Below are 27,931 nucleotides of genomic sequence, written 5' to 3'. Positions count from 1 at the left end.
GAATTAAATGGATTCACACAGGTGTAGATTTTTATTTTGAAACAGTAAATGTTAGCGTTGATTTTGTGCGCCTTGACGCAGCCTGAGACCCCAGCCCCCCCAATCCCCTCAGCCCCCACCAGCCCCCAGCCCCCTCCCCGTCTCCAGTCCTAGTGTTTCCATTCCCAGTCCGACGTTCATCCCCGGCAGACGAGCAACAGCTCGACGGAGCCGCCGGAGCGCAGCGCAGCGGAGCGGAGCGCACGGATTCCTCTGCGCCCCCCACCAACCCCACAACTCCCCCCCACCCGGTTCGGGCGGGATGCGCCCCTGGACAGCAGTTCGGTGCCGTTAAAGTCAGATAAAGAGAAGGAGACTGATGAGAACGGACGCAGCATAGCATCACACTCCAGGAATAACGGGACCTGACTGAACGCGTCGGGAGAAGCGCCCGGAGCGTTTTTCTTGGACATGGGGCGGTGAGAGCCCCCCCATCACAACTAACGGCATGAGAGCTGCGGTTCTCCGTCTCTGAGTCTCCATCCATCCGAGGGATCCAGTGTCCACACCTTTATTCATGTTGCAAACGCCTGTTTTATGACGATGGATTACTTGCTGTGGGTGTGCAGCCTCCTTGTCCCCGCGGTGCTGGCCGTGGAAGGTACGTCTTTGTGTTTTAACTCCCACTCCTGCGCCCCGCGATGTCCGGGACGCGTTAGAATCTGGCCGTGGAGGGAAAAGAGGGTTACACAATGAGACCCACGGAGCGGCAGACGCTCAGTGTGTGTGTGTGTGTGTGTGTGTGTTTGGATCTCCGTGGGTCAGTCCGTCCCGCTGGTGTAAAAAACAATCCAGTGTTTTACGCAACTGTGGCTCCGGTTGGGGGGTTACATCTGCTGTTGGTTTGGTGGATTTTGGGGGTGTTCCTGTGGTGTTGGATGTGTGGTCCCGTTCTGTGAGGGCCCCCACCCCCCACCCCCATCCCCGATTGTCCTCCATCAGGTCCGCACCTCCACACCCGGAGCGCGTCGGTGTCTGCGCGCACCGGGATCCCCGCGTCTCCACTGCGGCTGAAAGGCTGCCCTGTTGCTATTGTCCCTGTTTGTGTCACACCCACGAGATGAGTGGGGATCAGGGGCACACCTCCGGGGTGGGGGTGAGGGGTGGGGGGCAGGAACCCCCGCCTCCACAAAAAATTAAATAATCCAAAAAAAAAAAAAACAGGTTTAGGAAAAAGGGCCCCAAAACAGGCAGTCTACTGTCTACTGGCACGTCGCGATATGACAGCTATAAACCCATTAACCCCCCCCCCCCAATCAAAATTATTGGGGTGTCATATTGCCCCAGTTTTAAAATCCTGAACATAAATTTAATTTTCAGCACAAATATGACAAAAATCTCCACATGTGACCCCCCCATTCAAAACATGCACCGGATGCATTCTTTTGGGGACCCCCCCCCCCCAAAAAAATAGAAAACCCCCCAAACCGGGGCGTGTCCAGCTACAGGATTTCAGTCAGCTTCACGTGTTCTCTGAGGTTGCCGTGGCGATGGGCCCATGTTCCAGTGAAGATGCATTTCCAGATAATGTTAGCACTGATGACCGGTAGCAGCAGCGTCATCGGCCGTCTGGGCCATCACTCTCATTGGCTGCCGCGCTCGCACTGAGAAAGAACTGATGTCATCACACAGATTTTAGCATTAGCATTAGCAATGAACAACAAAACTACCAATGGATGAACAGAAGGAGGGAAAACAGAAGCGGGTAATAATAATATTAATAATAATAATATTAATAATAATAATAAATCAAAATGCCATTACTGATTGAACTTAGCCCAGCGAAGTATTGGCGACACGTCTGGGGTGTACCCTGCCTCTCACCTCTAGCCAGTTGGGATTGACGTAATTGTCTTGTCTTTTTTGATTTGTTAGAAATAAAAGCTGTGGGAAACAAAAAACGAGTAAATAAAGCTAACATAACGCTAACAGGACATAATAAAGCTAACATAACGCTAACAGGACATAATAAAGCTAACATAACAGAATAAAGCTAACATAATGCTAACATAAAGCTAACAAATTCAACATAAACCTAACATTAACCGAACATAAACCTAACATTAACCTAACATAAACCTAACATAAAGCTAACGTAAACCGAACATAAACCGAACATAAAGCTAATATAACATAATGAAGCTAACATAAAGATAACATAAAGCTAATATAAAGCTAAAATAAACATAAAATAAAGCTAACATAAAGCTAACTTAACATAATAAAGCTAACAGAGCTAACATAAAGCTAACATAGAGCTAACATAGAGCTAACATATATCTAACTTAAAGCTAACATAGAGCTAACATAGAGCTAACATGAAGCTAACGTAAAGCTCGGACCCCCTACAGGACGGGGGGACGCCCCCCATTCTCCCTGTCTGGGCGTTCCTCTGCTGCCCCTATGGAACCCAGACACCCCCATCACCTGCCCCCTCCAATCAGATCAGCGGGTGCTTAAACAGACTGTAAGCAGATCAATCCCCCCGCCCCCTGCCCCCCCCACAGGGACCCCCGTGTGAAACACGTTGGATGACAAGTGTGAATTAAAGGTCAATAGCTTAACAAGAGCTGCGGCCCCCGAGGCTGGGCCGGCGCCGCTGAGGGAGTGCCCACCTCGACTCTGAGCTGTAGCCACATCAACCCCCCCTCGCCCCCCCCAGTCGCTCCGGGTCCAATCTGCCTCTCCTGGACCGTGTCCAGCTCCATCCCTCATCAATTCCAGTGTCAGCGACTAAATCAATGCAGCTGCCCCCCCAACCCTACCTACCCCCGCCCCCCCCCTGGATCCCAGCGGGCCCCCAAGGCGTGATGATGATGGCCCCCGTTTCCCCAACAAGACCACACTCACTGTTACTCACCGCTCAGGGGTTAACGAATGTTTGTCCTCTGAGGGTAAACATGAAGGGCAGATCGGGGGGTGGGTTTTAATTACCCCAGGTTGGGGGTGTGTGGATGGGAGTGGTGGGGGGGCTTGTGGTGGGTTTCAGCTGTGGAATCAGTTTTATTCCTATTGACGACTGTTTGATTATTGATGATGGATCCTGGACCGGAACCAGTGAGCGTTTATTTACCGGAGCGACGACTTCCCCTCCCGCCCCGCTGCAGTAAAAGCGTGAAGAAGCGTGACACGTTTACGTGGTAACGCTCTCATTTACAGTCAGCGTTTACTGTAAGGATGTTTTAAAAGGCTGTAAAATAGACGGACGAGCGCTCAGAAAGCATTTTATAAAAGATTCCAGCAGGTGATGGAGTGGAAAACCAACAACTGGACCATTTAATAATGTCCTCAGAATAATGTCCTTAGAATAAAAAAATAAACTCAAATTCAAGCGATTTGTATAAAATGAGATCAGACAATGTTGGAATTTTTTTTTTGGATGCTCGGCTGTTAATATTTCATGTTTGGCCCCCCTTTTCATGAACCCCCCCCCAAAAGTCAGAAAGTGAATAAAGCATCAGCGTGTGTTCGTCTTCTGTGGCCAATCGCAGAAAAGCCATAAATGCCACGGGTGGTGGTGATGCTCTAAAGTTGCCACTGCATCATTGTTTTCTTACCCCGGGGGGGGGAGAAGGACTCCAGCGCTGCTGCAGTTTTATGGAGGGGGGGGGTGTTGAGTTATAGCAGCCATGCGATCTCAGGCGTGTTGTAAATTTGACAGGAAAGCAGAGAACTGTGGAACAAATGGGACCGCTCTTATTTTGAAGCCGCATTTTATATTTGTTTTCATACTGAAATGTAATATTTCGAAGGATCATCCGAGCTCGGATTCAGACGTAAGCTGTCATGTTTCTTCAAAATCTCCCAGGGGGAACTCTGTCTTCTCCCGTCCCACCGTCGGGTCAAAGGTCAGAGGGGTTTTGGGGGAGGGGGGGGAGGTGAAATCCAGCTTCCACGCCAGCTTGGACTCGCCTTTTTACTAGAAGTTTTCTGCATGACCTGCCCGGATCGTCCCGGATCGGCGGCGTGAGAACCCACCCAACCTCGTGGCGCCGCGGGTCGGGGTGTAGCCAAGCAGAGACGACAGCCGCCGATGCCTCTGATTAGTTCCTCCTCCCCGGCTGAAGCCACGCTAATCAGTTAAACAACCTTGTTCACAATCGTACGTCTGGGCCTGACAACTAAAGTTATTAACCGCTGTCACTCAAGTCCCGTCACGCAAGAACGGAGGAGCAGGCGGGGGGGAGGGGGGGGGGGCTTTATAAACGCATAACAAGACTTGCTTCTGTATTTAAGTGGCATTTGCATAAATATTACCTACTAAACGTCGCGTGGAGGAAAATGTGATTTCCGTTGTCGACATAAGACGAATAGCAGATCAACGTGGGAGTCGTCTCGAAATGGGACGCGGCATTTCTGTCGTTTAATAATTAATTAAAATCGGATTCGTCCGCAAAGGGAGGGCAAAGCCGTTTCCATAGGAACATGTGGAAAAACTACCAACACATACATGTTGCCGCGTGACTAATTAATGATCCGTCCGCTGATCACATGGATTGAAATTCGATTGATCATTTCATTAAGAACTCAACCCTCTTTTGTTTTGTTTTTTACGTTACGTCAAGGAAAATATGATTTTCTTTGGCTGCCGCTGTCACGTCGGTTAAATGTGAACGAGTCTCTAACACCCCCGTAAGGAGAAAAAGCAACCCGTCGTCGCCCACGCCAACGAGAGCCGGAGGAGGCGATGTGATTGGCCGTGTTTGTTTAATAAGCCCTAAGATATCTCATAAAGCGTTGACAGGTTTTCATTAAATTCTGTGTTTCGGCCCAGAGAGGAGTCCTTTTTTATTTTTTTTTATTTTTTTGCAGATTCTGTTAAACTTTTTCTCTTTTTTATTTTTGGAACATTTGATGCATCCTGAATCCAATCCAGATCTGGATCAGAACCGCTTCCAATGGATTTCACGTATCTGTAATGGTCAGATGGGGGGGGGGGGGGGTTGGTGATGAGAATGACATCTCACAGTGACATCACCGCTTTGTTGCCATGGCTCAGGTGCAACCGTACAACATCTGATGATGTCATCCTGTTTTCCTGGTTCTCGCCTCCTCCCCCTCCAACTGGAATATTTCTCAACTCATTCAGGAAGTTCAGGATCTACTTCTGACACCGTTTTAAGATTTTTACATGTAAACAGAAACTTGACCAGGAATGGAACCTAAACTTCTTGCAGGATTATCATCAGTGGGGCTGTGTTCCCATTTGGAGTGGATCCAGATGAAGATGTGGATCCGTGATCCACAGGAAGTGGTCCAAAGAGGAGGGGCTTGGTTCCATATGATCAAAGCGACCCCAGCTGAGGGCCGCGATCCAATCTGAACCGATGCGGATGGCTGAGATCGCTAATCTCTGAAGGGAAGCCATCGGGACCAGAGTTCATGTTACCTCCAGAAAGTAGTGCATCCCTGGGATGCGCTACAAGAAAAATGTGTTCATCCCAACATGAAGTTTCTGCATCACAAAAGTAATAAAAGAATATACGCTAGAAGAGTACGCAAGGATTGAGTTTAACCAATAGTACAATATAAAAACTAAACAAACTGTTAGTTTGAATGTTTTTATTAATAATATCATAACTGTTTAAGGAAAAAGAAAAAAAAGAGTAAAATTATATATTATTTTTATCAAAATGTTAAAGTTTAAGTTTAAGTTAAGTTTTAAAAATAAAGAAAGATGTAATTTTTTTTTCACTTTTGCTTTTTACTCAATAGTTTTCCTTTAATCCATATTTTCTCCTGCGGACACTGAACTAACCTGACAGAACCTTCACAAACATTTCAGTAACATCTGTAGTAATATCTGTAGTAATATCTGTAGTAATACCTGTAGTATTAATATTTGTCTCTGTCTCTTCATTAACTTTTGATTGTTTTTATTCAAGAAAACACTCATTGTCACTTGGTTTTTCTCCAACTTTTGCATCTTTTTCGGGGTTATGGTGATAATCAATCAATCGTGTTGCCGTTTGGTCAATTTTAACAAGACAGAATCACGCAGGTGAGTCTCGTGACGGGAAACTCGCGCGAGATCAAAACATAACGGAGATTTCCGGGTTCGAAATTTAAGTGGAGAAATGGAGAAATTGTGAATGTTTTTGTTGAAGTGCGCTTGAAGCACGCGTCCCTGTCAAAAAATGATGGCCAAAGACGCACTCCAACGTGTTTTATCTTCCAACTCAGAACCTCTCAAGGACACTCTCGCAAAGCCGACACTATTTCATTTCTACCTCCGTTCTGACACCAGTAGACGAGCGTTTCTCCCTGTTGTTCCAGGCGGAACTCTCTTTGTTTACCCTCTCACACCTCCCCTCAGCGCCGTCGCCACTGACTGGTGAGCAAATGGTGCACAGCAGGCGCCGTGTCGTTGAGTCTCCACCAAGAACGCGTAATTGTCTCAGTAATTATGTGCTAACAGCAACAGAACGATGGGAGTCGATGCCGCCGCAGACGCCTGATGAGAACCCAGGGAGGGGTTACCTCTGCTGGGGGGTCCACTCCCAGCTTTTTGGGACCACCGCTCGATGGCGACGACGGCTGATTGACAGCCAAGATGACTGTTTGTTCCTCAGCTTCCCTCCTGGTGGAGATCAGGAGCTCACATCACCAAATGGGAACCAAATTTGGGGCCCCCCACCCCCCCTCCCACTCTGACAGCGTCTGGAGGATGTTCTTTGTTCTCCGTTCCACAAATGAATATTGAATGGAGTGAATTTTACGAGTGCCAAACACAGACGGAAGAAAAGCCTTAATTAGGCAGAGATACGCTATGATTGTCAGCGCTTTCACAAGTGCATGTGGGTGCAGAGATGTAGGAGATGATGGGGGGGTGGGTTTCGGGATGGGGGCGGGGGGGGGTTACCTTCCTCCTGAATGCAGAACAACAATCCGGTTTGTCCTCCGCTTGCAGAAACCCTGATGGACAGCCGCTGGGCGACCACGGAGCTGGCGTGGACCACGTTCCCCGAGAGCGGGGTGAGTTAGCATGTGTGCATGTGTCTGTTTATTACCCCCCCCCCCAACCTCACCCCTTCCTATTTCTGTTCCATTCGCCTTGTTAATAGAAGCCCGGTCTCCCTGGAACCGCACACCTCCCACTGTTTTATATCTTTGTTTTTTGCATGTTTGCGTTCCTGGATACTAAAAAGCAAATGAGAAACACGCCGCGTGACACAGCAGTGGAAGGAATCAGGGATTTCTCAGTGTTAAGAAAACGTGGAACGCGCCTCTAAACAAGCAAAAAACGTGCAGGCGGAAGCCCCATGGCATGCTGGGACTATTAGGTATGCTCCACCTGGCGTGACTCCTCAGGATACAGCCTGATAATTGAAAGAATGTGTGTGTGTCTTTTGTAATATAAGCCCAGGAGGGCATTAGAGGCAGAAATTAAGGTTTTCAGTCCCCCCCCGCCTTCAACTACCCCTATAGGAACGAGGAGAAAATAAAACAACACGGATTTGACCCGGGGGCTAACAGCCTGGCAGACCTCCCCCACTCCCAGGCCGGTGTAATTTGTCTTCGCTACGTGAGCGCAAAGTCAGTCAATGGAAATGGTGGGTTACCATGGAAACGATCTCCCTTCCTTCTTTTCCTTCCAATCTCCGTGGCGAGGGCCCCGACTCTTGAATGTCCCAGCATCCATAGAGTCATATGTCAGCGGCGTGGCGGCGGCTTCCTCTCCCCGCCTGACAAGCCCATACGTTCAGGGAGCAGCAATTATCATATTTGTCAGGTAGTTGCGTCAACGTGTTGCTGGTGATTTACGACGCCCGACGGCCAACGCTCGGGCTCATCGTCGGGGGAATAAATTGCACGAGGAGCTCTGGAGACGTGAGATGAGTTATGCATTATTTTCTTCCTGTTTGAAATAATCAATTTCTCGGAGGCTCATTTGTTATGGAAACCAAAGCGATCGGACTGAGGCGGAATTAAGAGGGGAAAAAATCAAGAAAGATTGACTTCCCACAAGGTTATTTCCTAATAGACTAAATTTATTGACTAATGCGGCCATTTATCAGCACCTGTGATGTTAGTTACCCCCAAACGGAGCGTGATGTCATGTGACTTCCTCTCCAGCTTGAAGTCACGCCGGTTCCTCGTGTTCGAGGCTACCTGATGCAGAAGCGACACCCCCCCCAAAACCACCTGTTCCACTAACGATGACGGATGCTCGTGTCGGCGCCACGTTGACGTGTGCAGACATGAGAATATACGGTTTAGATAAAATATTCCGCATCATCTGGAGTGCTCAGGAGAGGAAGCGGCGCAATCACGCTGACAGGATTGCATTTAGATGACCGTTTTAATAAATAACGCACCGTTTGCTTTATAGGTAGACGGAATGGGGTGGTGGTGGGGGGGGGGGTTCCCTTTTCTCATCCCTCTCAGTGGCGATAACAGATGTGTGTGTTGGAGACACCAGATCTCTGGGGGCTCCTCTCCAATCCGACTGCGCTGTGATGAATAATCGGCAGATTCCGAGATCAAAATCACACAGAATCGTCAAACAGGCAAAATCTGTTAAATGAATTTGAATGGGGGTGTGGGTGGGGGGTGGTGGGGGGGGTAAATTTCTATTAATAGTCAGTAATTAATTTTTGGAATGATTCATGCAATTAGAATTCTTCCTCACAGCCACATGTTCACAACACCCACTGGGTTTTTATATTCCCTGCCTGATTGGTCAGAATTAGCATTAACAATACTCAATATTAATTAATAGCGTATTGGATCATTGTGTCTGATCATTACTGTTGGATTAGAAAATCTAATTCAGTCTCATCTCATCCTTCAAACTCAAGGCCAAATGTGGCCCACCACATCATTTTAAGTGGCCCGCCAGAGAACAAAAGGTCATTGTCTAAAAATAAATGGGTCCAAAAACTACGTTTCCCACAATGCAGTAACTAAGCCCATTTTAACTCATTTTGAACAAAGTTAATGTCCTAACTCGTGTTTGTTGTTATTTTTCTTTATTGATTGATAGTTTGATCCTTGATTGATGGAGTTCTGTGGGTTTAATAACCTGACAAATTAAAAGGATTCATGTTACAACTGTAATGTTTGTAACTTGAATAAGTAAATTTTTATTTAACATTAAGGAGTAGTTACATTTATTTTACATTACATTGAGTTACATTTAGTTACATTTAGTTACATTTAGTTACATCTGGCCCTTTGAGGACAGCTGTGATGATGATGATGTGTCCCTCGGTGAAGATAAGTTTGAGACCCCTGGTGGTCTTTAGTCCCCCACCCGCTCTAAATTCATGTTCTCCCTGTTCTTCCACAGTGGGAGGAGGTTAGCGGCTACGACGACTCCATGAGCCCCATCCGGACCTACCAGGTGTGTAATGTCCGCCAGCCCAGCCAGAACAACTGGCTGCGGACGGACTTCGTCCCCCGCCGGGGGGTCCTGCGCGTCTACGTGGAGCTCAAGTTCTCGGTGCGCGACTGTGCCAGCATCCCCAACATCCCCGGCTCCTGCAAAGAGACCTTCAACCTGTTCTACTACGAGTCCGACGGGGACACGGCCACCGACACCAGCCCCCTGTGGAGGGAGAACCCCTACGTGAAGGTGGACACCATCGCCCCGGACGAGAGCTTCTCGCTGCTGGAGGCGGGACGCATCAACACCAAAGTGCGCAGCTTCGGCCCGCTGTCCCGGGCCGGCTTCTACCTGGCCTTCCAGGATCTGGGCGCCTGCATGTCGCTCATCTCCGTCAGGGTCTTCTTCAAGAAGTGCTCCACCACCATCGCCCACTTCGCCGTCTTCCCGGAGACGGCCACGGGGGCGGAGGCCACCTCCTTGGTGATCGCCCCGGGGGCTTGCGTGCTGAACGCCATGGAGGTGTCCGTGCCGCTCAAGCTGTACTGCAACGGCGACGGCGAGTGGATGGTTCCCGTGGGCTCGTGCACCTGCGTGGCCGGCTTCGAGCCGTCCGCAGACAGCACCCAGTGTCAGGGTGGGTGTGACTCGTATTTAACCGAATCTCCTTTACATGCTCGGCGCAAGTCGCCTCCATCTGTGCCCCCCCCTCAGCATTTATTGTGTGGCTCCTGAAAGGGGGTGAAGGAGGGTGGAGGAGAGGATGAATTAATGAGGTGTTGCAGAGAGGAGCAGAATACAAATATTGTGAGAGCAGAGATGGGAGGGGGGGACAGATAGCGGGGCGCCGGTGGAAGAAACGGCACAATGAATACATATATATATATATATATAAAAAGAAAGAAAGGCCACTGGAGTTTGGAGGAGAAAGATATTAACGGAGAAAAGAGAGATAAAAGGTGCGACTTTGGCGGCGATGGGATGGAAGCAGCGGCCAGAAAAGAGAAGAATGAACACAGAGGGAGGGGGCAGGAATTCAAAATGAGGCGAGCGAAGCCTCGGCGGTGAGGAATGGTGTCCAACAAGCGCCGGGGAGAGCTCATTCGGTGCCATTTTGGCGACTCAAGGTTAAAAGCTTGATAAAAAGCCCCCCCCGGGGGGGCGGCGGCGGCGGTGGGAGGAAGTGTCATTTCCTGCACGGCCTCCAGTTAGTTCATCTCCAAGCGACGGCAGCGATCATTAACACCGTTTAGACCGATGCGACCCATCGCATTTATCACGCAGGGGGCGGAGACAAGTGGGAGGGGGGCGTGGCATCAGGAAAGGAGGTAGGGTTGCTGAGCATCTTCCCGAAAAAGAACAGAGGAAAGCAAATAGAGGGAAATGATGATGATGATGATGATGATGATGATGATGATCTGCGTCATGGAAGAAGAATATGTCCCGGTGCATCATGGGAGTGCGTTTTATGGCGCTCCTACTGTGGATCCGTTGCTGGGAATTAAGGAGAAACTGGAGTTCAAACTGGAAGACCACTTATCCTAACTAGTTAATCACACCCCCTCCTCCCCCAGGAGTGACTGGTTTTACGAGCCCCCACGCTGGCGGGGCAGATGTTCGCCAGAAACCCCACTTTTACACCACCAGTTAAGAATGAGGCAAACAACAAACCCCCGGGGGCGCTCTGGAGGCGGATATCCAGACCTTTAGTGGCTAATCCCGTTAATCTGAAGCCGTCTTTAATCCGGGTTTACGCCGGTTTATCCCTATCAGACAACCTTGACTGCGACAGTTTGGAATTCTAATTAATCTGTCGGACGCGTCGTCTCGTTCGCGGGTTTTTCTAGTCACTGATTTGCGTCGTTTGAATCGATTTGTTCGTCGTTAATCCGGAGATGTTTTTTTGCACGCGGCCTTTTTGCATCGGCCGGCGCCGGTTTGGAGCCGCGAGCCGCTGATGGATGGTTTCGGGGTGCATCCCTCCTCTCCATCCTTCTTTGTCTCAACAACAGCAATCTGCTGTCAGCGCTCCATCTTCATCCCGTCCTCCTCTTCGGCGTGAAGCTGGTGATTCACCGCTCCTCACACGTGATCTCCAGATTTCCTGATCTTTCCAGATTGTTGACAGGTGCAGGTTTTCGTTCTGACAGACGCCACATCGGCGCGTCTTTGAGAGAAGTGACAGCGCCGAGTTGTTTTTTTGTTGTTGTTTGCTTCTTATTGTCTCTTTATTTTCTCTCCCGCTCATCAAGCTTGCATCCCCGGAACCTTCAAATCCAAGTATGGGGAGGGCTCCTGCGCCCCCTGCCCGTCCCACAGCCGCACCAGCGCCAGAGGCTCCAGCATCTGCCCCTGCCTGAGCGGCTTCTACCGCGCCGACACCGACCCCCCCGACGCCGTCTGCACCAGTAAGTCACTGGTTATTACTGTCAGGAACGTTCTGGTTAACGTGGAGATGAGAGGAAGAATTATCCTCGGGATGGTGTCGCTCCCACGTGTTCACGTTTGTTCACGACTGGATGGAAGGAAATGAACTGCAGGCAGCGCTTCTCAGATTAGTTTAGTTTAAACTTAAGTCTAGTTTCAGCTTAGTTTAGCTTCAATTTAGTTCAACAACTAAGCTAGGTTTTTAAATGAACCAGGTTTGTAATAACTAACTTACTAGGTTTTAAACTAACTAACCCATTACGTTTTGAATAAATTGGTTTCTAAACTAACTAGGTTTTGTACTAACTAGGTTTTGAACTAACTAGGTTTATTGAACTAAAATGTTTTATACTAAGTACGTTTTGAAATAACTAACTAGGTTTTAAACGTACTAGTTTCTGAACTAACCCATTATGTTTTGAACAAATTAGGTTCTAAACTAACTAGGTTCTGTATTGTTTTTTAAACTAACTAGTTTTTGAACTAACTAGTTTTTTAAATTAACTAGGTTTTTGTTCTAACTAGGTTTTAAAACAACTAGTTTCTGAACTAACTAACCCATTAGGTTTTGAACAAATTAGGTTCTAAACTAAGCAGGTTTTTAATTATTATTCAAAATAAACATTGTATTTATATTTGTCATTGTTTATTATTTATGTTTATTATTTATGTTTACACTGTTTACACTATGTTTTACCCCCATACCCCCTTCATGTGCTTTCAATTGCCCCTTGGGGACTAATAAAGTTTTTTTAATTGAATTGAATTAGCTTAGCTTCACCTTAGCCTAGCTATCAGAAGTTATTGGAGGACAGAACAGAGACAACATTGAATGCTAACGTTTCTCTCCAGCTGCTGGATTAGTTAGCGGTTTGTTAGTTAGTTAGAGTTTAACACAGTCAGGAAAGGGTTAACGCTAGGTAGCCTAGCTTTGACGGTAAACAGGAAACCCACCTGAGGCCCTCTGTTAGATCTAAAAAAAACCATGAATCAAACAGGCATCTGAGTGGACGCCCGATGTGCTGTCATGGTCGTGTGAGAATCACCCCCCCGGGGGCCTTTTGCCATCCTCAGTGACACACGGGGGCCCCGCCAATGTGGTCCCAAGATCCCAGTCACAGGAACATGGTGGCCAGTGTGCAGACAGGCGGGCCGGGACGCAAGCACCACCTCTGACTAAACACACACACACACACACACACACACACACACACACACGCGTGCGCCTGGTGGTGTGTGTTGGAGCCCAGTCCAGGCAGCCGGTGCTTGGTGTTTGAAATGGAACGCAGCCGGTCAGCGGCCGGCAGCTTGGACTCAGCGTGCGGCGCAGACGGGGGTCCAATCAGACGAGCCCTCCGCTCTGATTGGAGGGGACAGTCAGCTCAGGGCCCGACTCGGGGGCCCCGGCGGCTTCTGGTTCTGGTTTTCTGGTTGTCTTTTCTCTGCTGGTGAGAGGATGATGGGATGTGTTGGCAGCCGCTATCTTTCTGCCCCCCCCCCCCCCCGGTGGTTACCGTACTGATCCAGGTCTCAAACGCGCTTCAGTCAGAACGAAGCGCCGCTCGCTGAAACACGGAGGCGTCGGGTCACAACGACACCAGAACACGAATTTCCATCAAGAGTGGATTAGCCGAGTTCCCGGCACTGAGAGGAGCAATGGATTCTGGGTAGTGCGTGGGATTGTGCTTTTCATAAAGGAGCGTTCTTCCCTGTCTGTAGAGCATGTGTCAAACTCAAGGCCCGGGGGCCAAATGTGGCCCACCACATCATTTTATGTGGCCCGCGAGAGAGTGTCTAAAAACAAATAGGTCAAAAGTGTGCTAAATTTCCCACAACGCAGTAATTAAGTCTATTTTAACTTTGACAAGAAACAAAGTTAATGTCTTTATTTTTCTTTATTGATTGATAGTTTGATCCTTGATTGATGGAGTTCTGTGGGTTTAATAACCTGAAAAAATTAAAAAGATTTTCTGTGCAACTGTTATGTTTTGTAACTTGAATAAGTAATAAATTCAGTTATTTAACATTAAGGAGTAGTTACATTTAGTTACATTACACTGAGTTACATTACACTGAGTTACATTTAGTTACATTTATTAGTTACATTAAGGAGTAGTTACATTTAGTTACATTACACTGAGTTACATTTAGTTACATTTATTAGTTACATTAAGGAGTAGTTACATTTAGTTACATTACACTGAGTTACATTTAGTTATATTTATTAGTTACATTAAGGAGTAGTTACATTTAGTTACATTACACTGAGTTTCATTTAGTTACATTTATTAGTTTATTAGTTACATTATTAGTTACATTTAGTTACATTACATTTAGTTACATTGAGTTACATTGAGTTACATTTATTAGTTACATCAGGTCCTTTGAGGACAGCGGTGATGCTGATGTGTCCCTCAGTGAAAATGAATTGTAGAGTAATTCTCTGTTTATTCATCTAGATGTGTTTTATTCTCAGTATATTTTTTCATTTATTTCCACCAACATCAATTTTTCCTTCTTGTTTTTTCATCAAATTTCTTTTTCCTGCAGCCTCAGGATTTGAAACAACCAACAACAGAAAAAAAACCAGTCTAAAATTAATATTAGCCTTTTTGCAGTTATAGTAGAATATTTGTCGCACCACTTACTGCTGATAATTTAATGGCCGTATGTGAAACAAATCCTCCCTCCTACGCGTTTCCGTTGCAGCCATCCCGTCGGCGCCGCGCAGCGTCATCTCCAGCGTGAACGAGACCTCGCTGTCGCTGGAGTGGGAGGAGCCTCAGGACACGGGTGGGCGGAGCGACCTGGTCTACAACGTGGTGTGCAAGAAATGCCTGCGCGACCGCAGCCCCTGCACGCGCTGCGACGACAACGTGGACATCGCCCCCCGCAGGCTGGGGCTGCGGCAGCGGAAGGTGGTGGTGAGGAACCTGCAGGCCCACACCCGCTACAGCTTCGAGGTGCAGGCGGTCAACGGGGTGTCCGGGAAGAACCCCGCCTCGCCCAGATACTCCACCGTCAACATCACCACCAACCAGGCCGGTGAGTGGAATCCATCGCAGATCAATAGCACTTAGCGTCACGATGGAGGCGTCCTCCGTCTGAAGGAGCGGCGGAATCGCCATCGACAAGACGGGAAATCAGCGTCAACGTCACCCGCAATGTCACCTTCCAGCATTCTCCCGCTCCATATTTGCAGCGTCGTCATTTAACCAAACCGCTGAGCACCTTTCAGAGGCGATAATTACTCTCTCCGTTATTCCGCACTTAATCCACCTCGGCGTGGTTTATGGACCCGAGACAACGACTGTCGATCGAGTCACTTTCAGGCGTCGCAAATCAATAAAACAGCGGGGCAGTCAAGGTGAAGCGCGTGCCGTTCAGGATGAGGCGTTTTGAATAATAATTACAGTATTTTCTGGACTATAAGGCGCACTGGACTATAAGGCTCACCCAAAAGCCTTTGATTTTATCAAAAACCAACAGTGCACTTTATAATCCAGTGTGCCTCATAATCCAGTGCACTTTATAATCCAGGGCGCTTTATAGTCCAGTGCGTCTCATGGTGCGGAAAACACTGTATCTTCCTCTGATGGTTCGTAACATCGAATGAGTAAATCTTGGCGGCTAACGCCAGCAGCTTCCTGTCGCGTCAGCTGTGTTTCCTGTTTCAGCGCCGTCGGCGGTGCCCACCGTCCACCTGATGCGCTCCACCTCCGACGCGCTCAGCCTGTCCTGGCTGCCGCCCGAGAAGCCCAACGGCGTCATCCTGGACTACGAGATCAAATACCACGAGAGGGTGAGAGTCCGACGCAAACAGGAAGAGGAAGCTGGGCGGAAGGAAGACGTTCTAACGCTACTTCCTGTTTCCACTGAAGGGCCAGGCCATGTCTCACACCGTCACGTCGCAGCACAGCTCCGCCAAGGTGGAGGGTCTGCGGGCGGCCACGCCCTACGTGGTGCAGGTGCGGGCTCGCACGGTGGCGGGATACGGTCGCTATAGCAACCCCATGGACTTCAGCACCAATCTGCACAGTACGGACGACACTTTGCTTCTGCTGACGGACGATCAGCTTCAGGGTCGTCCTCCAGTCAGTTTGTGTTTGCTGTCGCCTAGGTGACCCCCAGACGTCGGTGCAGGACCAGCTGCCTCTCATCATCGGCTCGGCCTCGGCGGGGCTGGTGGTTATCGTGGCTCTGGTGGTGATCGCCGTGGTCTGCCTTAAGTGAGTGTTGGGATTTTTTAGCAGCGGACGCCCGCGGCAACGGTTTCATTTTTGTTCGTTAGGCTCCAAACAAACACCTTAATTAAATTTTAACACACTTTCTAATGGGTCAGACTCGCTTTGCAGCGTAAACAGCCGGCTGGAGTTGAGATGCTTCACCGGCCGTACCAGGAAGTACATTAACCCCTCGTTCTTTGTCGTTAATGCGTTCCAGGAACCAGACGCAAAAACGAAATTCCGCGATGTAACAACGAACTAATTATTTTATCATTGATATTATACTGATATTAAACCACCTTATATCTGTATGACCTCTTTCCCACACTCTGATAGGCTGTTTAAAACACTTTTGTGTCTCATGGAAGTGCGTTGCGTTCCGAGACTGACAGGATTACCGATGTCGCCGGCGTGACTTTGTTTGTGCTTGTTTACAGGAAGCAGCGCAGCGGCTCGGAGCTGGAGTACACCGAGAAGCTGCAGCAATACAGTGAGTGTGTGTGTGTGTGTGTGTGTGTGTGTGTGTGTGTGTGTGTGTGTGTGTGGTCATGCCGGTACAGTTAACTCGACTGATTCGATCAATTACCTGGTCAGCGGACTGAGGCAGGAAGCCATCAGGCGGCCGTCCCGTGATGTCCTGACGTTCTCCTCGTGCTCCACACTAAACTCACTTTTATATGTAAACTTTGTTTACATGTTTGGGAGTTTTGGATTTATTTATTTTACCCGGGAACAAAAAAAAAAAAAAAAAGAACTTCAAATCCACATCCAGATAAATAAACCTCGGTGTGGTTTTGCGTTTGTGACTCACAAAGCGTCTGACTCTAATCAATAACATTTCTTCCTCCAAAAAAACTAAAAAAAACACTTCTTTACCCGCCGATGATGTCATGGATCCTGCCTCTCCGATTGGCTGAAAACGTAGAATGCTGACCGTGTCGTTTCCTCTCCAGTCTCCCCAGGGGTCAAAGTTTACATCGACCCCTTCACCTACGAGGACCCCAACGACGCCATCCACGAGTTCGCCAAAGAGATCGACATCTCCTGCGTGAAGATAGAGGAAGTCATCGGCGCAGGTGAACGGCGGTGGAATATAAGCGGTGTGGGGGGGTGTGGGGGTGTCGTCAGCACCCAAGGTCTCCGCTTTAGAAAGGATGGAGGATTCTGTAGCTCGTCTCTCTGATGCGTCATCGCCTCACCTCAGATGACAGTCTGCTCTACTCGTCCGATCCCTCCTCCCTTCCTCACTTCCTGTCTTTCTTCCTCACTTCCTGTCTTTCTTCCTCACTTCCTGTCCTTCTTTCTTGTGAACACTCGGATCCAGACGCCCGACGCAAACCCCGTCTCTCTCTATTCGGGCCACTCCCTCCCTTCCTACCCCAACACCTTTGACCCTTGAGCTCCTTCACTCCCCCCCTCACGTCCTCACCCCTTCACCTCTCCCCTCACTCCCCCCTTTTTTCCACCGTTTTCTCCCGACTCAGGTGAATTCGGGGAGGTGTGTCGCGGTCGCCTCAAACAGGCCGGCCGTCGGGAGATGGTGGTCGCCATCAAGACCCTGAAGGCGGGCTACACCGAGCGCCAGAGGCGGGACTTCCTGGCCGAAGCCTCCATCATGGGGCAGTTCGACCACCCCAACGTGATCCGCCTGGAGGGGGTCCTGACCCGCAGCTGCCCCGTCCTCATCATCACCGAGTTCATGGAGAACGGAGCGCTGGATTCCTTCCTCAGGGTAAGCTCGCCCGGGTGGGGGGGATTACGCTGTGTTGGCATCAAAGCGAAGGGGAACACACACACACACACACACACACACACACACACACACACCTCTGGGTTGTGTTTGACGAAACACCCCGAGGCGCACGCCGGATGAGTGATGGAGATTAAATGTGCACTGGAACGCCTGGAGACAGGCGGCGCGTCTCGGCTTGACGCGACCGACTGATGCTGACAGGTTTTGCGGGCTGGCGGGGGGGCCGTCACATGACAGACCTTTGCAAAGCCTCCTTTCTGTGTTGTCGAGTGTCTTTGTGCGGCTACGGAATACATTAGTGATCCGATTTCCCATCCAGACCGTCACCACCTACACAAACTTAACGCCGCCGCCGGCAAACCGATGCCACGTTTTCGGACCGAGAAGCGGTTAATCCCTCAGAAACGTACGAGCGGTTTTATGGATGACGCTGACGCGCCGTGACGACCGACAGACGGCGTGATGTTGTTGGTTGAGAGCAGCTGACGACTCAGAAAACGTCCGATCCCGACCGGAAGGAAGTCGGAAGCCGAACGGAGAGAAGGACCAGAGGAAGGAGGGGTTCTGTTTCTGTTTAAAGTTTACATCAAAAATACAATCTATACATTTTATTTCACGCTGTGGGTGTTTGAGATGAAGTGTGAGCATTAGTCATTAATTTATTGCTTTTGTTTGTTTCTCGTATTTCTAAGTCGAATGTTTCTGAGATTTAAAGTTGTTGTAGATTGTTTGAATCATTTTCTACTACTTTTATGAGAAGCAATAAAGTTAGAATTCAAACTAGAGGCTGTCTGTTCATTGATTAGTTGATTGGATTAGATCACATGTGTCAAACTCATGGCCCGAGGGCCAAATGTGGCCCTCCACATCATGTTATGTGGCCCGCGACAGCATAAAAGGTCAGTGTCTAAAAATAAATAAGTCAAAAAATGTGCTTTGACCAAAAACTGCGTTTCCCACAATGCAGTAATTCAGCCCATTTTGAACAAACAAACATGTTTTTTTCCGTGTAACTGTAATGTTTGTAACTAGAATAAGTAATAAATTCAGAGTTATATAACATTAAGGAGTAGTTACATTTATTTTATACATTAAGTTACATTTAGTTACATTTATTAGTTACTTCTGGCCCTTTGAGGACAGACATTAAGCTGATGTGGCCCTCGGGGAAAACGAGTTTGACACCCCTGGATTAGATAATCAATCAATGTTGAAGCCATTAATCACGAAAGGATGACAAACATGATCCTTTATTTCTTCTTCATATTTGACAGTTTGTCTCGCTGTACAAAGTTTTGTTTGGGTTTTAAAATTATCACCAATAAACTAAAAATCCTGTCTTTATTGAATAATGGAGAAGAATCTGATGGAGATGTTGTTTTAATCTCATCAACTAGAATGAAATGAAACGAAAATTTGTTGTAATCAGTAAATCATGAAGTAATAGTTGAGAGAAAGTCGCTCCCAGCGATCAATTTAAAACAACACAGATTACCTTCGATCAATCTGTCACTTATTTTCCTCAGTAAATATTGAATAATTCGCCCAGGATGGCGTCTTCAAATTACCTTTGTCCGATCGGCAGGTTGGTCGTCATGGCAACAAAGTAAAGCTTCATTCAGAACCCGGAACATAAGTGATAAATAACCAGTAAGGGACGCCAGCCGTTATTGATGATTGATTAGTAATGAGAACGATTATTAGCTGCAAGGCCTCACACACACACACACACACACACACACACACACACACACACACACACACACACACACACACACACACACACACACACACACACACACACACACACACATACATACAAGCACAAAACATATGCACATGTAGAAAAGATTCGCAGACATACAGAAATAACTCAGGGAACACTCCAACTAGGGACGCCGCCTGTTGTGAATCATGGTTGTTTACACTTCCCTGCTCTCTGATTGGTTGTCCTGTCGGACGTCAGTGAAGCGTGTGAACTACAAAGCGTGAGTGTGTGTGTGTGTGTGTGTGTGTGTGTGTGTGTGTGTGTGTGTGTGTGTGTGTGTGTGTGTGTGTGTGTGTGTGTTTACAGCTCCGTCGTGTTCTGTGCTTTCTCCTGCTGGAGTCAAAGAACGGACTGATTATGTCAAACTTTTTTTGTTTTCCGCCTTCTAAATACGACTTCTGTCAAATATTTAGGTCGGGGGGGTGTGGTGGTGGTGGTGGTGGTGGTGGTGTGGGGGGGTCGAACTTGCTGCACATGAATCGCTGTCTGAGGTTTGGAGTGCTGATGTCTCGCCATCCCCCGGTTTATCCCACAGCATCACGCTCTGCAAACACGGAAGGATTTGGGAACGAAACCCCGAACGCCCGGATCTCAGATGCGTCTCAGATGTTCACATAAAAGCCGACATTCTGCAAAACAAGGACTTTAAAACGGGAAAAAAGACTTTAAAATTGGAAAAATGCGTTTTGAGCAACAACAAAGAAGAATTGGTAACACGTGGCGGTTTGTCGTCTGCATAGAGTCGACGTGGAGCCGATGGGTTACGTACGACCGTAAAGACTCTAATTAATCAGCTAATTGGACAGCACGCGTGAAAAAGGTCAGCTGTCAGCGCCTGTCAGGAGCAGCCGTTAGCGTGGTGACAGATGTCATGTTTCCGTTTCCGCGGTGACGGATTGGCTCGTCCTCCTGCTTATCTCCATCCTCTCCCCTGTCGTCCTGTTCTTGCGTTTTGTTTCGGCTCGTTTTTCATCCCTTCTCCATCTCTTTTTGTTTTTTTTCTTGCAGCTGAACGACGGTCGCTTCACCATGACGCAGCTGGTGGGGATGCTGCGCGGCATCGCCGCGGGGATGAAGTACCTGTCTGACATGAACTACGTCCACCGGGACCTCGCCGCCCGCAACATCCTGGTCAACAGCAACCTGGTGTGCAAAGTGTCCGACTTCGGTCTGTCGCGCTTCCTGGACGACACCTCGGCCGACCCCACCTACACCAGCTCCCTGGTCAGTGTGTGTGTGTGTGTGTGTGTGTGTGAGAGTGTGTGTGATGACTCAGCGTTCTGGTTGCACGCTCTGTGCATATGCACAAGTGTTCACGACTGTCAATATTTGCGTTAGCGTGCAAAGCGTGCTGGGAAATTTGCATTCGCTCCTGCAAGAGAGCTGTAACGTCTATCCCCAACCGTGCTGTGTGTGTGTGTGTGTGTGTGTGTGTGTGTGTGTGTGTGTGTGTGTGTGTGTGTGTGTGTGTGTGTGTGTGTGTGTGTGTGTGTGTGTGTGTGTGTGTGTGTGTGTGTAACAGGGAGGGAAGATCCCCATCCGGTGGACGGCACCGGAGGCCATCGCCTTCAGGAAGTTCACGTCAGCCAGCGACGTGTGGAGCTACGGCATCGTGATGTGGGAGGTGGTGTCCTACGGGGAGCGGCCCTACTGGGACATGAGCAACCAGGACGTGAGTTTTCCAGTCCGACACACATCTGTGTGTGTGTGTGGGGGGGGGGCACATGCATTAAGTTTACGGCCTCTGAGCCGCTGGGGCTTTGATTTCCAGCGTGACTCTCTGGACCCGGGTCGGTTCGGACGTCTTTATCTCCCAGTTGCAGGTTTTTGTGCAGCTGTGTTTCTAGTATTTACAGCTCCACCCCCCCACCCCCCCCAAATCCATACCACAAACACGCACACAAGGGCCTCCTCAGGAAAAGAGTTTCTTATTATTTCTGTTACCTGGAGGCTATCTGCACAGCACAGACGCAGTAACTACTCCAGTTAAAAGAAATCTTCAGGTTCTTCTTCTACTTCATCCTCCCAGGAATAACGGCTCCAAAATCGGGCTTCAAAAAGAGATTTTGTAACGCTGATAGCCAAATAAAAAACCCTACAGATTGAACAACAACGGGAATTTATGCGTGCATCAACACTCGCAACTCCACCTCATCGCAGATTTTCCCCAAAATTCAGACAAAAATGTTTTATAAAGCATAAAAAAAGCATCAAAACATGTAACAAATACATGTTAGAATTAGATTATTACACTATAAATGAGAGTTGTGAATAATGTAAAAAACAAAGAATAGAGTAAAGAATAAAATGATGGTCATTTACCTTTTAACTGCTGTCCTCATTGTTTTTTGCCCTGTTTGTTTCATGCCCTCTTGCCCCACCATGAACAACAGAGTGAATTCCAGTCCTCCTTCTGAACTTCTCCAACCACCCACGCGACGCCTTAAACTCCTTAAACTTCCTTTTGTTTTAATAACGTGGTGATTGTAGATGCATTACGGCCATATTCTTTGGAGAGATCAACCAAACGCATCCCTTTTTCAGGCTTTTCTATGACCTCTTGCTTTGTTTGTACGGACAAAAAAACTCTTTTCTTCGTCTTTTCTTTTCCTCTTTTCTCGTCACTTTCTTGGGGTCCATAGTGAATACTCTAAAAGTTAATATATTTATGTAAAACTATCAGAACACCTCATGGGTCGAGGGCCGAATGACGAGGACGCTGCATAGACACCTATCTAGTTACACACAGAGGTCCCTCTTAGCCAATGGGATGCCAGGATGCTAGGTAATAGCCAATGGAAGAGCAGCTATGAGAATGTTGCGTATCAGTATCAGCCCAAACTGTACTTTAACCTTTCGTAACTTGAAATTTCTTTTGTAACTAGAGGCGATATTTTCCTGTTGAGGCGTTTCGTAAGTAGAAAACTTCGTACGTAGAGACATTCGTCAGTAGAGGAACTGCTGTATAGCGGAATTCATTAATCACGTGAGGTTCCTGGAACGCATTAACCGGGAGGAGCGAGGGATCACTGTCTAACTTTCATAACAAAACCCACATGCAGTAATGAAAGCCTTTGTGCCACAGTCGTCGCTCAATAAGCAACCCAGTCAACAAATGGAGATATAAACAGAGGTGCTGGCCGCTAGAAGCACAGCTGGAGAATCAAAGCACCAGCAGCGGGGGGGGGGCTGCAGGAACGCTTTATTGTTCCCAAATGGCAGGTTTAGTTTTTTTTTTTGTGTGTGTTGGGACGTTAAAACCCACACGGAGCGTGGAGAGAAACGCTGTTCCGAGTCCAAATCCAATCAATGAGCGGAAGGTTTTCACCCCCCCCCCACTCATTGTCTTTGGTATCGATCGCGCCGGTTTGAACGCGTGGGTGTTTATAGTTCTGGAGAGCATTGTTTTATAGAATAAAAATGAGGATATGAATATATTACAGCAGAAACTATTGAAAGCAGTAACTCTGGATTACAGTAATCCCTCGTTACTCACTGTTAATGCGTTCCAGGAACCGCACGCAAAAAACAAATGTATAAATGTTTAAATTACCGTATATAATAAAATAACGTGGGTCCAAAAAATCATTAAAAATGTCTTTAGGATGCAATTTTTCAAAAACGTCACATTACTGCTGAAAAGTCCTTTACATTTAGCAAACAAGCTAAATGTAACAGACTCTGCTAACCGTGCTACCGTGTTATTAGCCTGTGGCGTTGATTTCCAAAGTTAGCGTTTGTCAGTGTCGTAGTTCTTATCTTCAGCGACGTCGTGTGAATGCAAAGTTTCTTTTGCAGCGCCAAGGAAACGCGTTTCTGGTCTTAGAAAAGCTGTTGTTGTGCTAACAAGCCTCTCTCTCACTCTGTAGATGTGAAATGTCACGTAATTTAAATGTTTTACCACATTAGCAGCAGCGCTCTGTGGATAATTAGCAGAAAAACAGTTTTACAGTTGTCAGGTCGGTTATTCTTAAATATTATGCAGATGGATGGATTGTAATAACTTCACGTCCTAAAACGTGATTGCGAGCTTTGAATGTGTAGCATTGATTGACCGTTTGCTGGTGAATCAGTCGTGATATTGAAGGTCCTCAGAGGATGAACCATCGACACGAGGGGTAGAGGTGTGAGGGCGGGGCCGGGACAAAAATGAACCTGAAGTTGTTCTTGAAGCTGTTCTTGTGCTGGTTAGTGACATTTAGCATTTCAGCCGGCTAAACTAAGGTGAACGCGGTGAACGTTAGCATACTAGCATTTCCATTGTTAACTATTGAAACTGAATGTTGATCAAAAGGTCTGTTAATGCTAACTGTAGAAACTGAACGTTGATCAAAGGTTACATTAATGCTAAGAGTAGAAACACTGAATATTGATCAAATGCTAACTATTGAAACTGACGTGGATCAAAGGTTCCGCTAATCAATCAATCAATCAATCAACTTTTATTTGTATATGAAAACCGTAGAAACTGAACATTGATCAAATGTTACGTTAATGCTCACAGTAGAAACTGAACATTGATCAAATGTTATGTTAATGCTCACAGTGGAAACTGAGCGTTGATCAAATGTTACGTCAATGCTCACAGTAGAAACTGAACGTTGATCAAATGTTACGTCAATGCTCACAGTAGAAACTGAGCGTTGATCAAATGTTACGTTAAGGCTCACAGTAGAAACTGAATCAGTTGGATTAGTTGGTGTGGATGAAGGAAGTCGAAGCCGGCACCAAGCGCCCTAAATGAACCAACGCTAAGTGACTTCCTGTCCGGTAGGTGATGACGGCGGTGGAGCAGGACTACCGCCTGCCCCCCCCCATGGACTGCCCCATGGTGCTGCACCAGCTGATGCTGGAGTGCTGGATGAAGGAGAGGAACCTGAGGCCCAAGTTCTGTCGCATCGTCAGCACCCTGGACAAGCTGCTGCGCAACGCCGCCAGCCTGAAGGTGGTGACCAGCACCTACTCAGGGTGAGGGCAGCGATGGGCACACACACACACACACACACACACACACACACACACACACACACACACACACACACACACACACACACACACACACACACACACACACATTCACCAGCTGGTGCAGCAGTTTATTGTGGAGATGAAATGAATTCTGCTTGTTTCACTCGGACTCGGAATGCTTTTGAAGGTTTCTGTGATAGCGGCAGAAGCGGGTGGTGCTCTTCTCGGGATGAAGGCTCCTCCTGGTCCGGAGACGAGCTTCACGCCGTGTCGCCTCTGGGCTGCTGGAACCAGACGTCACAGGACACAAACTCCGGCTGGCGGGGTTTGCTTTGTTTCACGCTTCGGATTGGATTTGCCTTTGAGCTGAGGGGGTTTAAAACTGCCAGCCGGACTCCTTCCAGTTCTTCCTTTGGAAGCGTAGAAGTTGACTTATTCATAGGTAGCCTCCCGCGTGTCGACAAGTTGTTTCTCGACTCCATTCGGAGAGCGGCGGCTCCATCCTTTTCTGGCTGATTGTGTTTGTTCTGAATTTTGTTGCCTTGGCATCCAGTCAACAGTATGATTAAGGTTGCTTTAGATGCCAGATCCCTGGCTCAGTAGTGATGTATAATGAATCAAGTGCACATCCTCGACTCGGCGACTCGGCAACGGTTTCCTTTTTTTTTGTTTCCGACAGGCACAAAAGGCAGAATTCATGCATACAGTATCTGGGTCCGGGGCCAGCTCCTTGGCTCACACTTCCCCTCCAACACCCATCCCCAAGAGCAACTCTGATGCCAGGATTTGGGCTCAGTGAAGCTAATTGTGTGTGTAAATGTAATGGCTGACCTCGCTTTAATCCACCCCCCCCCCCGTCCTCCGATACTTGGCTGGATGCTGGAATCTAGGTGATAGGAGCGACGGCAGCCCGAGCTGCTGAGGTGGAAAAGCAGGAGGTGATGGAGTGTGAGTAATAAGGGAGATGGAGGAGAAGCTAAAAGAGAGGAATGTGTTTAATTAGGTTGCTAATGAGCTTTTTAATGCGTCATGGGGAGGGGGGAGGGGGGGTGACGACGCCAGCGTCTGCGCATGCCTGCGTTTGTTAGCATGCGTATCTACGTACGCAGACGACACGCCGTTGTTTCATTGAGGCCTCATCTGGATGCAGCGGAGAGAGAGGGAGAGGGAGAGCGGGTCGTGTTGTCAGAGCGTGATTTAGAGCGCGTCTCTGGTGTTTTTGCGTGGCGTCGGAGGCGGTTAGCGCTCCCCGCTCCATCCTCGCCCGCCATTGGCTGCCTGGTGATGTGGGAGCAGATAGCAGAGGAAGGGAGAGGATATGAGTTCCGGCGTTTATCTGCAGAGCATCTCCAGCGACACGAGGAGAACCTTCAGAACGAGGAGGAGAGGACGGCGAGGGTGCGTCGTTATTTCCCCGAGATAGCCGAGAAATATGTTGAACTTTTATTAAAACTGGGAAATGTGATGAAAAGATTCGGGCTGAGGCGGAGCGGGTCAGCAGATTCCTGTCTTTCCCCTCATGACTCTGTTTTTTTGGTTGTTTACGACTCGAGGTCGCCGGAGCCTGATGCCCAGGATCGATTAGAGCATCATGTGTAAAAGTCAAGGCCCGGGGGCCAAATGTGGCCCTCCACATTTATAAATCTTATTTCAAGCTGTGGATGTCTGAGATGAACTTGGAGCGGTAGTTTTGGTCGATTGTTTGAATCATTTTCTACTACTTTTAAGAGAAGCAATAAAGTTAGAATTCAAAATAGAGGCTGTACGTTCATCGATTAGTCGACTGGCCTAGATCGCGTGTGTCAAACTCAAGGCCAAATGTGGCCCGCCACATCACTTTATGTGGCCCGTGAGAACATAAAAGGTCAGAGTGTCTAAAATAAATAGGTCAAAAGCGTGATTTGACCAAAAACGACTAAAAGCTCTGTGTTGGCAGGGACCTGCTGCGCCTCGGAGGAACGCTCCCCGGACACAACAGGAAGAGCCCGGACACCAGTCAGGAAATCATCCGGCAGCAGCTGAGCCAAACCCTCCCAATCAGAGTGTGAGCCGTCTCCGCCAACTGGACCGAACCGGGTTGGGGCGAACAAACTACCTAGAAACTCTGACGCGACCAGAATGATGTAAAATAACCAGAAAAATAAAAGAAGGAAGCGCCGGTTGAAGAAGAAAGAGGACCACGACGGAGATTTCTTTCTCGCTCCATTTCCAGAGAACTTCCCATTTGCAGTGTGTGTGTGTTCATTTCTTGACTCTTGTGGATTTGTGACGATCGACATGAAGCCAAACCTCCTACTGCCCCCTCTCAGGTTGTGTTTGCATGTCTGCATGTGTTTTCTACCGGTTGGGAATCGGTGGTTCTTCCTTCTCACCCTCAGACAGACGGACCAGGGAGGTCAATCTAGACGTCTAGATAATACAACAGTGCCAAGACCGAGCAAGAATTTGCTTTAAACACTCTTGAAACATCTCCAAATCTCTAGAACTTCCTTTTTCTCCCCTGGTTTTACCCTGATCATCAGATTTCCTTTGGGTTTTTCGGTTGTTTTTAACCCTTTATATGTCCTCCTACTCTTAAATCCCGTCTTCCACCTGCACTGGGAGATCTTCATGTCGCAAACTGTACAGAACATCTAAGTCTTCACGCCGTCTTTCCGCCCGAGGACAGATGGAACTGACACTGTGCGGGACACGTGGTGGTCGTGTGCATGCCAAAGTGGAAACGTCCTTACAAAACTGGTTCCACATTAACTGTTGCTTTGGTGGCATTTTTGCTGTGTGGACTCGAACGTCCATGTTTTTATTAACGAACCTTATTTGATTCATATATATGCATTGTTTTGAATGCTAAGTTATTATCGATGATTGCAAGGAGCTGGTTTTTTGTGCATTTTTTTACCCTGGCTTACCTTTTTTATTACGATGCTTGATTTTTCACTCATCGACGGAACGCATTTTGTCAAATGCGTTGCAGATCAGCTGGAATTAAAAAAAGGTCGCGATCCAGACCGGACCTCTAAACACTGAACGAATCGCTCATGGGTTCATTTCCTTTCAGCGCAGTTCCTATCTAAAACGACTGCCTGTATATAAACCTATATGACTATTTCTATTAGCCCCGTTAGCTCAGCAGCGACACCTACTGGAGCTGGTTCAGGCCTCTCTGTGACCCTCGTTTATATGCTTGTTTGTTTCTTGTTGAGGGGCGAACAAATGGAGAAATTACAGTTTTATGGTCCTTACATATCTGAAACTATATGTCACCACGAAAGAAGAACATGTGTGTCTGTTAGGGCAGACTTTTCCTGTGCAATTAAAAGGTGTATTAGATTGTAAAAAATGCCAGAAAACTAGAACAAAAATAAGCATTTTCTCTTTCAGTATTTTTACGATAATCATATGCAAATAAATTATTAAATGGA

General features: G+C 47.8%; 1 protein-coding gene across 1 annotated transcript; it reads left to right on the top strand.

Annotated features, from left to right (window-relative positions):
- The first annotated feature begins 152 nt into the window (after positions 1 to 152).
- ephb3a (eph receptor B3a) lies at positions 153 to 27,931 on the top strand. Its single transcript, XM_068340341.1, has 15 exons — positions 153 to 640; positions 6,950 to 7,014; positions 9,332 to 10,004; positions 11,620 to 11,775; positions 14,504 to 14,839; positions 15,472 to 15,596; positions 15,676 to 15,832; positions 15,915 to 16,023; positions 16,458 to 16,510; positions 16,974 to 17,096; positions 17,505 to 17,752; positions 20,550 to 20,765; positions 21,064 to 21,213; positions 24,316 to 24,509; positions 26,446 to 27,931. Exons 1-15 carry the CDS (start codon positions 577 to 579, stop codon positions 26,555 to 26,557), a joined length of 2,781 nt encoding a protein of 926 aa, XP_068196442.1. The 5' UTR covers positions 153 to 576; the 3' UTR covers positions 26,558 to 27,931.

This window comes from Antennarius striatus, chromosome 18, assembly GCF_040054535.1.
Source record: "Antennarius striatus isolate MH-2024 chromosome 18, ASM4005453v1, whole genome shotgun sequence".
In the NCBI taxonomy this organism is placed as follows: Eukaryota; Metazoa; Chordata; class Actinopteri; order Lophiiformes; family Antennariidae; genus Antennarius; species Antennarius striatus.
This window is presented reverse-complemented; position numbering and strand designations above follow the sequence as displayed.